At 46.5% G+C, this 12,697-nt stretch overlaps 1 protein-coding gene across 1 annotated transcript in view; it reads right to left on the reverse strand.

The window, feature by feature from the left end:
- Positions 1–12,697, reverse strand: part of LRP1B (LDL receptor related protein 1B) — a 1,076,743-nt gene that overhangs the window by 199,943 nt on the left and 864,103 nt on the right. The window contains exons 52-53 of the mRNA XM_054970106.1: positions 3,509–3,637; positions 1,295–1,417 (exon numbers count right to left, since the gene is read on the reverse strand). Of these exons, the coding sequence (XP_054826081.1) occupies positions 1,295–1,417; positions 3,509–3,637 (252 nt within the window). The remainder of the gene's footprint in view (positions 1–1,294; positions 1,418–3,508; positions 3,638–12,697) is intronic.

Raw genomic sequence — 12,697 nt, forward strand, 5'->3', positions numbered from 1 at the left:
TGACTGCCTTCCTGCAGTTTCTCCCTCAGTTGGCGAGCTGAGGGAATGGGGGGGGGGTCATCGGCTGGCAAGCATGCCCAAGCCCTGTGAGATGCCAATGCTCTGTAAAAGCTGTAATAAATAAAGCTGTGGGTGGCCTCCTGAACTCCATCCAGTGGCTCTGTGTCTTCTGTCATCTTGCCCTTGCCCCCCTTCCACCCCCTTGAGTTGGATCCACAACTGGGAGGTTTCTCCCATTATTAATAAAATTGAGAATTTTCCAAACATGCAACTGAACAAGAAATAATAACTGAGAAGTGTAAGAATATAAGACCCTTCAAGTACATAGAAATCTCACAACTTTGAAATTCAAATGCTCTGTGGTCTTCTGCTGACAAGGAGAAACAAACTGAAATGAACAAGAAAAAATCCAATTAAGTGGATTTAACAGAAGCATTGTATTAAAAACATTTTTATCTTACAACAAATGCCTTTTCAAAAAAGAAAAAGTTTCCAAGATCAAACTAGTATCAATCATCATCTCTTTTCAGGATGTAAAAAATATTGATTTATTCAGCACCTATAAACTAAACATTATTAAGTAACAGCACATTGAAATCAATGGATTTAGAGTAACTACAGTAACTCTGCAAAGGGTTGCACTTAGGTTTGCCAGACCCTGGTGGGGGCAGAAGATCCCGTGCCCACAGCCTCTGCTCTCCACCACTTCTTAGCTGGCTGGTGGGGGGGAAGATGTGTGTGGGGGCAAAGTGTGCTTCCATGTGCTTTGAAACACCTGTGCATTGCACCAGGAATAATGTCATTCCAACCACGATGCAGAAGCACCAGGTTGTACTGGGGATCCAATTCACCCCAAATACTAAATTGGTGGGTGATTTTTAAAAATTGCCCCAATTTAGTATTTGGGTCAATTTGAGCCCCAGATTGACCCATCATGTCTGCATCATGCCAGGAATGATGTCACTCCTGACATGACAGAGGATGCTCTGGAGTGTGTGTGCACATGAGATTAGTGCCCCTCACTACGCCACTCTTCTCCACAACCCCCCAGGGGACCTGGCAATCCTAGTTGCACTGTAAGTTGGTTAACCTCTCATATTAAATTCCATGTTAAATTCTATTCCATTTTTATCACATAATTTGTTTGGGAAATCTTTAGAATGAAATCTTCAAAGAAATTAAGAAAATATTTTATTCATCTTTAAATATAAAACAGGCATCTAATGTATTTTTGTATTTTTTTAAAAAAAATTCTATCCTTTAATTGATATCTATGTATTTAAGTAATACTTGCCACATTCTAGAGATTCATCTGACCCATCTCCACAATCATCATCGTGGTCACATACGAATTGCTTGGAAATGCAGACTTTATTGTGGCATGTGAAAGTATTTTCATCACAAGTATTATTAGGAGCTGTGAAAAGAATGGAAGAAAAAACTCTTAACAATATAACCTAGATGTTTCTTTTATTGAAAGTATGAGGAACCACTAATTTACAAAGAAAAAAATACAATGATTGCACAATTAAAACGGAAATTATAAATGACCTACAACAGGGAATTAGAACTAGTTAATATCATTTTCCCTCTCCTGTAGGTGGATAGTTAATCATTTAGGGAAATGAAACACAGGTAAGCATCCTCTGCATCTGTTTCCATTTGGTGGCTTCAATTTGGCAGTGTCCATGAGCTGCTGAGATTCCTATCAGCCTGACAATTTATAATGCTTGAGGAGGATTTGTCCACACAGTCCTTCAGGACAGGTTGGAAAACCTGGCTAGTTTCAAGAGCACTTCCGTCCTCATCTCCCAAGCAAAGGTAGCTTCAAATGACTAGAATGAAAAAGACAGTTGGATCGGATCCCACAATCTGTGAGCTCAAGGATCACAGGATCTTCCCCCCTTCCCTTCCTCCTTGGAGTTCTTTCTGACCCTGCACAAGTTACTGTTGGCATTGTGGGTCCTGCATATACCAATAGTTGTATGGGCTGGGCAACTGACGTGGGAAGGGGATGGAAATCAATCCTTTATTTTTTCTCTTTGAGTAGTCTTACTCATGCAAGAGGAAGAAAGGGAAATCATATTCTCTTCTCCTTGTCCAATACATTTTATTCCAATTCCCCCCCCCAATTCGGGTAAACCGAATCAGGAAAAGCAAATCACCTTGGCACTGCACACCCCTAGTGCACATGGTAGAAACCATATTCTTCCTTCTTCTATTTTGCTACCAGAAGGAAAACTTTTAAAATAACTAAATTATGAAAAAACCCTATTTTCCTCTTTTACTAATTAAAGTAAAAGCAAAAACAAAGAAGCAGATGTATATGTGCATTCTCTGTGGTGGCCCCCACTTTATGGAATGGTCTACCTGAGGAGATTAGGAAAGCTCCTACTCTCCTGGTCTTCTGTAAACAATGCAAAATTATTCAAGAGGCTTTTTACTCATTAGAGATCCATCAGTAAAGGGAAGGGAGGGACCACAGACTTTAGTATTACTGCTATAAATATTGATGAACCATAGACTCCACTACTACTGCTGTAAGCATGATACTGTGTTGTTTAATATGTCAGTCATAGAACTGCTTATGCTTTGTTTCAGCATTTCTTCAGCTTTGTGTTGGATTTCTGTGGGGTTTTTAATTTTTTAAAATTTGCCTGTACATGTTTTATTGAAATGTCTTTGATATTGATTGTACTGACTTACACTGTGTAATTTGCATTGAGTCTCAGTGAGAAAGGTGGACTATAAATAATAGGAACAAACAAATAAATAAATAAAAATAGGACAAAGCGAACATACAGAAATCATAGGAATTTGGAGTTTTGGGGAAAGAACCGAGAAAAGCAGACCTTCTTATAAACCCTCCAAACCTTATAAACCCTCCAAAACTGAAAACTGAGGTCTGCTCATATTCTAAGTCTGTAAAATGATGACATGGATCAGAAGTAATTATGATATGATTCTAGCAGGGATAGTATAAACAAAGTACTGGCTCATGGTGCCCACTTTGTATCACACCCTGTAGTGACTATTTGTACGCATTTATACATGGATTTTCTTCATGTTATTCATAGTGCAATCCTAAACAGAGTTACTACCTCTGAGTCAAGTGAAGTCAATGGGCTTTGAAGGGTGTAACTCTTCTTAGGATTGTGAATCTAACAAACCCACAATATATTGTGGCAAAAATCATATAATACACATGATGAATTGATGTACATAAACAGATTTCTGTGCAAAGATAGTTGCTGCAGCAAATTATTCCAAATGAAGGCTGTCTTCATATGGCAGGTGTCCCATCATTAGCAATTAACACAAACCTCATCACTTAACAAAGTAGATCTTTTAAAAAAAATAACTCAAAATACTTTGATTTGTACTTGAAGGCAGTATTACTGTATATCCAGGGATTTGCCCCAGCTTGTTCATATCTAGGCCTCAACATTTTGTACTTGTTATCAGCAATATATTAGCATGTAGGCATACGTTGCAAAATGTCTCGTACCACATCCTGCTGTAGAAAGCTCATCACTCCCATTAGGGCAGTCTCTTTCACCATCACAGAGCCAGTGCTGGGGAACACAGGCATAGGAATCTAAGCAGCTGAACATGTCTGGGGCACAGGTTACTGACCCTGTAAAAATATTATTGAACATAAGTATCGCCAAAGTACTTTACAAATATACTACATAAACAGAGGACCTGCAAGTCATCTCATTTCCCCCTTCCCTGGTATTTCCTCTTTCCCTTCCCTGAAAGCCCCATAGTCTCTCCCCTTTTCCTGCTTCCTTCTCTTCTTCCCACCCACCAGTCCACCTACCTTTATTTGCCAATGTGCCTTCAGCTTTTCCTCCTTCACTCTCTCTGGAAGCCTCTATTGTGGAAAACTATGGTTGAGTTGCCCACTGCTGGCCACCAGGCCCAGTCGCACAGTGGGGAATCCATAAGGACTTGCAGGGAGAAATTCACTTTCCCTTGTATTGTCACAGTTGGGGGAACAGATTCATGTCCGTGAGAGAAGGTTTGCCCCACTCGATCTCCCTCCCACCTGCTATACAGGGTACAGCACTACCCAAGTCCTGCCCTTTCTCTGGTCTACTGGCAGATTGGGGTGCCAGTAGGGGCTCTGTGCACATGTGTGAGATATGTGTGCTTCTAGCTCCTACTCTACTTTCTCCTGTTTGCTATCCAATCTAGCCTAGCCAAGAGGTTCCAGCTTTTACAATTAAGAAGTGGCCAGGTGCAAAGGTGAGACATTTTGAACAAAATCCAATGTCTTAAAAGAGAAAAAAACTTTTATTTAGTAGAACATAATTTTAAAATCTAGAGAACACGTACATAAGGGAAAAATATCACATCACTAAAGGGTTATTAAAGAAGAAGAGAAATAAAACATCTGAGGCAAATCTAAGCTTTGGAGTCACTGCTGTTATCTTGGCATCTGTATTTTGAGATGGATGCAAGCCTGCCGGAACACTGAAAACAGATGATGGTCGGAACAGATGCCTTCTCATTCCCACCTTTGTCCCTGGTCCTGGCCTGAGCACTTCTGACAGGGCGTCTAGGTCTTTTAACCCTTCCTGCCCCAGCTTGATGGGCTTCCCTTCATCCTACTGCAAGGTTGGGAGTGCAATCTTATGTGGATAACTCTAGCCCCTTCACTCCATTCAGCTTAGAGTGCCTATCTCGGGTCATCCAAATTGCCATCCATCTTGCTCCTTCCTGACAGCTGGGCAAGAAATTCATCTCTGCTCAGAAGTTTATTACCCTTTTCCCTGGCAGAGAATGTGTTTCCCTAAGACTGGGATCTTCTGGATGTAACTCAAGGCATCTCCCTGTCATAACCTCCTCACACGGTTTCCTCTTCCTTTTCTTGGCAGCCCCCATTTCATTGCCTTCCCCTTTTTCTCTCCTTCCTGCATACTAACAAACCTACCTTTTCACAGCTCCACTATCTTCAGCTTTATTTATTTATGCTATTTACAGCCTGCCTTTCTCCACAATGGGGCCCCAAAGCAACTTACATCCTTCTCTCCATTTTATTCTTACAAGCCTATGAGGTAAGTTAGGTTTAGAATGTGTGACTGATCAAATGACACCCTGTGGGCTTCCATGGCAGAGTAGGGATTTGAATCTGCATCTTCCAGATCCTGGACTAAAACTCTATTAAACTACATCAGCTTTCATAGGGTGGATGCTGTTGAACAGTAGCAAGCAGCCAGGTCTACATGAGTAATGAAATCTGGATGGTAGCAAGTGATTACTGTTGGGCATAGCCCTGATAAATCTTCCCTCCAAGGCCAAAAGAGCCCTGAAAAAGGCCCTTTCCTGTTTTCAAGACAAAATACAAACAGAGGTGGTTTGCCATTGCTTGACTCTGCATAGCAACCCCAGACCTCCTTGGTAGTCTCCCATCCAAGCACTAACCAAGGCTGACACTGCTTAGCTTCCAGGATCTGACAAGAGAGGGCAAGCAAGGACCTGTACATAACATCAAACTCCACTTTTAATTTCTAACTGTATAGGTTTCTCTGTCCCTTCCCACCTTCAGTATTTACAAACCACTTTTTCTTTCTAATTAGAGACAGAGTAAGAAAGGAAAGAAAATGTTTCCTTCCCATTTCATATGTACACACCCATACCCCTATATGGTATACATCAACATTCTCAAGAGAAAATAGTGTGGGGAACTTGTAAAGAGAAAAAGGGGAGGCAAATTGTATGTTACTGCTTTATCAAAACAAGTATTTTATTATTTATTTTGTTAGAAAATTTTTTGCCAGCATAAAGGCACTGGAAATCTAGGAACCGAAGGCAATAAAAACTCAAAGATTACTTTGGGATAATATGTGTTCTTATAAAAGAGGGAGAGGGCAAAGAGTACATAATAAAACAGGAGGAACTGTTAGAAGTATAATTCTGTGAAGGAATGGGAAGTCTAACCAATTCAATAAGTCCATTTTTATGGTCCATTTTTTTAATGGTGAAGATAAAACTAGCCTGGTTTGATAACTTTCAGCTTCTGAACACAGAGTTGACTCACTACCATGTTCCATGGAAGGAAAAGCCATAAAATAGATAAAGGAAGAGTTATATTCCCTTGTAACTTAAAATTGCTTCTCAATTTCATCCTCTTTGTGAAAGACCTATGTGCACCTTAATTGAGGTTTATTTATGCCATCTTTCCACACAAAACCTTCCATTCCTCCGTACATAACTTACTTAAGGTATGGGCATAATCCACTTTCTGAAGATCAACAGTCTGAACAGTACTGGATGGTTAATTTCAATGTTCTGCTCTTCTTAAAAATTCCTATTCTATATAAAATATTTGTGCTTATCATATTCTTTATGGGTAACATTGAACAAATGCCCCCTTTATTGTGATATGGTCTGAATAATGAGTTAGTTTAAGATTCATGTTCTTCCTTAAATGCATAGAAAATGAACATCTATTTTAATAATATGGTTGTTTTCTGCTTTGTTTACTACCCAGGATTCAGTATTGCATAATATATAATGTCAAAAATGTAAACTTAAACATACAAACATAAACTGAAAAACGTCAAGAATACAAAGGTCCACACAGAAACCATAGTAATACAACATAGATCATGAAAGAATGTATTTCAAGTAAATCAAGTTATACAGCAAGTAACTAAATATACAACGTTACAAATATTCATCTTCATAGCTAATTCAGCTACTTTTTATGTACAGAAGCAATGTTGAGTGCTTCTCCCCAAATATTCACAATTTTAGTTTTCACATTCCTGGTTGTTGATGATGGTCTTCCATGAATAATGGTATACACCCTCCCAACTACCAGTGCTTTGTTCTGATGGACACATATATTTTCTACATTCCCGTTTCCCCAGTAACTCCTTTTGATCCCTGAAAAGCTAATATTGGATGCAATGGGATCTGCATGGATAAAATGCTGGATGATGGGGGGGGGCACTTCCGTGATGTTGCCAAGTAGGCCCCCTCCCCTGCTTTAAAGCCTGCTATGAACTGTGTTAGAGTTTCCTGCATCACTGTTTCACTGCTGCACCAAAGACTGCTTTGCACGTGTGTGTTCTGATACACGTGTCAGTTTCCTGCCTGCGTGTCAATTACCCTGCTGCTGCAATAGACTGTGTAGTTTACTGACTCCATGTTTGGGTAACTGCACAAAAGGACTCTCTTTCTGGGCAGCCCTGCCCTGACCTGTGTTTGGACTTCCCAGTGTGCGTTTGGACTGTGTTACAAGGGTGTCCCGTGCCTGCACCACCATCTACCACGGACCGTGCCTGTTCCCTGCTTTGGACTGTGTTTTAAAGTATTGCTCCCCTGCCTCCATGGAAGCCTGCCTCACATGGGCCCAAGCCGCTGCTAGCAGCCGGGCGCCTGCCGGGGAAACCTCCAGCGAGCCTGGCTAGGCGCTCCCTGGTCAGTTCCCGCCTGGAGCCTCCCGCGGGCCGGTCGCCGAGCTTGCCCTCGCTACCGGGCAGCCTGCTATCCAGCCCCAGCTATGCCCAGCCGGCATCCATGTTCTCAGGCAGCCAGAAGACCCTGGGAAGAAGACTGCTTTGAGAAGCCATTTCGGCGAAGCGGGCACACCACATCCGCAGCGAGAGCCCCTCGCCCCGCTCTGCATATCTTAGGAGCCGCCCCGGAGAAGGAACTAAGTGCCGACCATCCCAAGCACTTAGAGAATGCATCTCAAAGAAACCTCCGCATTCCAAAGCTGATGACATCAGGACAAGCCCTGTCCGCTGGAACATCCTTTCAGCCCACTTGGATTTCCCCCTCCCTCTTTTGTCCCCTCTTCCTGAGGTGTCACTTATCACAATCTGATTACCAAAGTGGCCCATCCAAGCCATTCAGTAGCCCATTAGACCCTTTGTTTTAATCTGTGAGAACCACCAAGTACAGCACCAGCCCCAGGGTACGTTTTGGGGTATTTAAGCTGGTCTCTCAGACCACTCGGTGCTTAGGCCATTCCTATCCAGACTTCCTTGCTGTCCGTCTGTGGTCCCAGTGCTGGCATTGGGCCACCCTCGCTGCTGCATCTCTGTTTCGCTCCAGGATAAGTGAGTATTCCCCCTATCATCGTTGGGAACCAGCTAATGCGAACGTCTCTGTATTTCCTACTCTGTATTTCCTAGATCTTGTGTGTTCCTTGTATGATTGTGCAAGCTAGGCTTACGCTACACTCAATACACGTGTTTGGACCTTACTCCTTGTCTGCCTCTTTTTCACTAGAGTGTCTGGGATCGGGACCTCCGTAAACATAGGTTATGATCCTCGCTTAATATTAATAGTTACAGACTGCTGCAGCTAATTCCCCATTATAATAAAGAGCAGTTCTGGTAACAGTTTACTGGTGGAGAATGCGGGCATAACCCAGTTCGTGTGAATACACGTGAGTCGACACGCGTGTCTTCAGCGAACTGACTTAGAGGAAAATTTTCCAGACCTCAGTGTAAAGAACGCAATTTAGCTCAGGGAATTAAAAGTGTGAGTGTGTGTGGCTCTAGTGAGCATCTCTATCTTGTGGGTTTTCTTTTCCCCCATTTCCTCCTTCAGCCAGCTTTGGACTACTTGCCTTTTGTGGTGCACCGCGAGGCCCTCCAGCCGTTATAACCGGTGTACTGTGGGTGAGAACCTCTGAACTGGTGAAGTTCCTGGCCACCTTCCGGGCCGCCTAAACGCGTCTATGTGGGTGGGATCCCAGAAGTAGGCTCTATAGATTTATATATCCTGAAGCAGCACATATAAAATTCTCTTCCGCCCTCCCCCGTCTCTCCTAAGCCCGTCCAAACCCCCGTTCCTGCCAGCACTTAGGCTTCAATCCCCGCTCCGGAGGAAACGTGAAGGGATCGATAGTCCGTTTGGTTGTTTAGTCAGTTTAGCTTTGGGAATCTGAAGCCAGGTTCCTGAAGCCCCGCGGCAGCCGGCCGCACCGTGCTTAAGAGTTTTAAGTTAGACTCTTGGGCGCCTTTCCGCCTGCGAGTTTTAAGTCAGACTCGTGGGCGCACCTCGCTTGGGAGTCAGTGGGACTCTTGGGCACACTCTTGCTTGGGAGTTGTTAGAACTCTTGAGCGCTTTTCCGCTTGGGAGTACAGTAAATTTACTCCTGAGCACTTTTGCTTGGGGACGTGCAGAGGCAGTCCTTGAGCGCTTTCAGTCTTTTGGTCGAGGCTTGGAGACAGTTTAACCGTTTGTCTCTGAGCACGAGGCCTGGGGACACTTTGAGTATAGTTCTTGGGCAGAGAGCTTGAGAGCATTTGTAGCTTCTGAGCAGAGGCTTGGGAGCATTTCGGGTTGCCTGAGCAGAGGCTTGGGAGACCCCCTTAGTAGCAGTTCCTGAGCAGAGGCTTGGGGACACTTTTTGGTTTTCCGAGTAGAGGCTTGGGAGACCCCTGAGCTTTGGCTTCTGAGCAGAGGCTTGGAAGCACTGAGCGTTTTTGGTTCTTGGGCTTAGAGAGCTTGAGAGCACCCTCTGAGCCAGCAAACGTTTCCTGGTCCCGTGGCTTGTAGGCAAGCTTGAAACGGGAATAGGAATTTTCCTTCTCCCCCGGTGGAGAAGAGCCGAGTGTAGAACCCTTAAAAATACCCTTGCAAACCCAAAAGTAGAACCTTAAAACCCCCTGGTAAAAACCCTTGAGGACCTGAGGGAAGGATAAAACCTCCCAAAAGGGACATAGAGAGGAAGAAGTTGTTAAAACCCTTGAGCAGCTTTAATCGCCCCACCCCTGGTGTCGCTGATCTACTCTTTAACCTCCCCCGAGATCAGCCTTAAACGAAAGTAAAATGTACCGGGCAAACCCCACCGTGCCCCGCCTGGAGAAGTGGCTAGTTAAGAAGGGAGATTGCCCTTGGGAAGCAGGTTCCTTCAAGGGACCCGACCCACTCCAGATAGTTAGAAGTGCCTTCCAAGATTTTTGCGAGAAAGAGAAACCCAAGTCGAGCAAGAAGGACAGATACGGAGCTTGGGCACTTTTCACCGCCCTACAGGACAGCGTGTCCCTGATAAATAAATTGCAGATAGCGCAGGAAGATAGCGAGCAGGAAATAGAGAGGCTCAGAATAGCCCAGGACAAAGAGAGGAAGGAGCTAGAGGAGAAGGCAGCGCGAGAACAGGACGCCCTGCACCTAGAAATCCAGAGTCTCAGGGCCAAACTAGTCGAACAGGAAAGAGACCATGAGGAGAAAGCAGTTGAGTGGCGCGCCGAACGCGTCAATTTCATATTAGAGAAGCAAGGACTAACTACCGCCCTCCAGGACGCCCAGCACAAGGCTGAGGCAGCCACCGCTCGTGCCGACATGGCGGAGCATGCAGTAATCGAGGGACAGGAAAGAATTGCTAAGCTAACCCATGCCGCCCAGTTCATGGCAGAGCACAATCACTCCAAGGTAGCTTCTGCGGACCACTCCGCTTGTAAGAGGGAGCTAGAGGCCCTAAAGCAGCACCTGGGGATGCAGCAGGCCGTAATTTCCGCCGTGCATCCCGCAGCCCTCTTGGCCCTCCCCGAAGGTAGTACCGACAGTTGGTCACCTCCTTCGCCCCAGCCCGAGGAAGCTCCACAGCCCCTCCATCCGATAGCTACCAAAGAAATTGTCACCACAGACGATGATGGCAGGAAGACAGACCGAATAGTTAAGGAGACCCGCAATTGGAGGCCCGATGAGCTCCAAGCCATAGCGGACCGCATGGGACCCCTGAACCGAGACTCAGCTATACAATGGTTTGCACACGTGACCATGTCCCAGCCCTCCGCCAGTGGCTCCGATGTAGCTCAGCTGGCTCGCCATTGTGCCAGCCCCGAAATAGTCACCTCCCTCAACGCATATATTTCTAACCGGAGACTAGCCACTCGCAGTCAGTATGGTGCCATGAAAGAGTTGTGCGCCTTCCTGTGGCCCACCAAGAGTTTAAAAGCCCTGTATATTGCAGAGTCTCAAAAACCCGGAGAGGATCCAGAGGCATATTTAGCCAGGAAACAGCTCCTAGCTGAACTAGCAGACGAGGTAGATTTAGATTTGAGCGACATGCCGGACTTCGACGACTTAGAATTCAGGAGGGCAGTCATAGATGGACTCAACAGCACCACTCGCCTAGCCCTAGCAGGAGTCGAGCCCGGGAGCATTACATGGGGAGAGCTGGAATCCCGCATCAGGAGCATTGCTGGCCTGTTGCGAGAGACCGGCGCCATCCGCCATGTGAAGTCCCCGGCCTCGCGTAGAAAGGAAAGCGAGCCGATTAGTGCAGTTACCTATGCCAATCATGGCCCCCACTCTCAGTACCGACCACAGGGACGCAGCCCGTATCCGGAGGCAAGGGGAGGAATCCTGAGGGGAAGGAGCAGTAGCTTTAACCGGGGAAGAGGACCGAGGGACTACCGTCCGGGAGTTTCCTTTGCGCCTACCCCGAGTTACAGTTCCTCCTCCCAGCAGGGACCCCACGAGCCCCGACTACAGGATGCACCCATAGCCCCTTCTCACTCGCGAGCATCGCACCCGTACCACCATCAGGTCTACCCGCCTCCAGATCAGTCTAATGCTTGGGGAGCATCGCAGGGCGACCACGAGGGCTACCGGGACCGCGGCAGCACGCCCCAGTCCAGGGACTCCCTCCGTTGGGAACTATGGATGCGCCTCAAAAACATTGGAGCGAACATGGAGCTCTTCGACGGAAAGCCCACGTCCGTTCTAATGAAGGCGATCATGGAATGGGAAGACCAGCAGCAGCCCCCAGTACCTCCGTCGGCGCCCCCTTTGCCGCCAGACCCTCCCTTCTCGAATCCCCCGATAGCTGCGGTTCGGGAACGCCCGAGCCCCAACAACCCCTTTAGAGGAAGCGCCGCTTCCACCGATCAGGGTGCAGGATCAGAATAGGGTTGCCCCGAGTCCCAGTCTCCCTCCGTGGGCATAGTTGCCAAACTAAAGCCGGATACATGGGGGAGACCGACAGTGAAGGCAGGGATCGGGACTCCCGGGGAAAAGAAGAAGCCTGCCACCCTCCTCATAGATACCGGAGCTTCACTTAATATACTCCGGCCCACCTTAGTCACAAAGGGCACCCAGACCCCCACTACAATGCAGCTCGCCGGTTTTGGAGGCGGCATGCAGGAATCCCCGGTCTGGCAGGACATCCCCCTTTCCGTTGGGAACCTGACCACCCGGATTTCGGCATGCGCAAACCGGGGAGAAGACGATGGACTTTTGGGCATGCCATTTTTCCGTGCCGAGGGACTGACCATTGACTTAGCGAACGGGCTCCTGTGGCGCATCCCGGGAGGCCCAGACTTTGTTAATGCAGTCCATCGATGCGCAGCCCTCAAGGCCCCCCTTCCTCTCGCCCCCATCACAGGAGACCCCTGGGCTCAGGACTTTCCCGAAGTGTGGGTGACAGACAAGGCCGAGTGTGGGATAGTGAAGGGCGCCTGCGTCCTGATTGAAGGAAAGGACCCCCCCTCCCCAAAGACAGTACAAGTACCCAGCAGAAGCTGAGGCAGGGATAGCCAAGACTATAGAAGGACTCCTTGAGTGGGACGTCATACTCCCGATGCAGTCCATCTGCAACGCCCCATTGTGGCCAGTTCTGAAAGCAGATGGAGTGACCTGGAGAATGACGGTCGACTTCCGTGCCCTGAATGCCACCACCCCTCCAGTTGCCCCGGTTGTGGCCAAGTATAATGAGATCCTA

Source organism: Eublepharis macularius, chromosome 2, assembly GCF_028583425.1.
Source record: "Eublepharis macularius isolate TG4126 chromosome 2, MPM_Emac_v1.0, whole genome shotgun sequence".
Taxonomy (NCBI): Eukaryota; Metazoa; Chordata; class Lepidosauria; order Squamata; family Eublepharidae; genus Eublepharis; species Eublepharis macularius.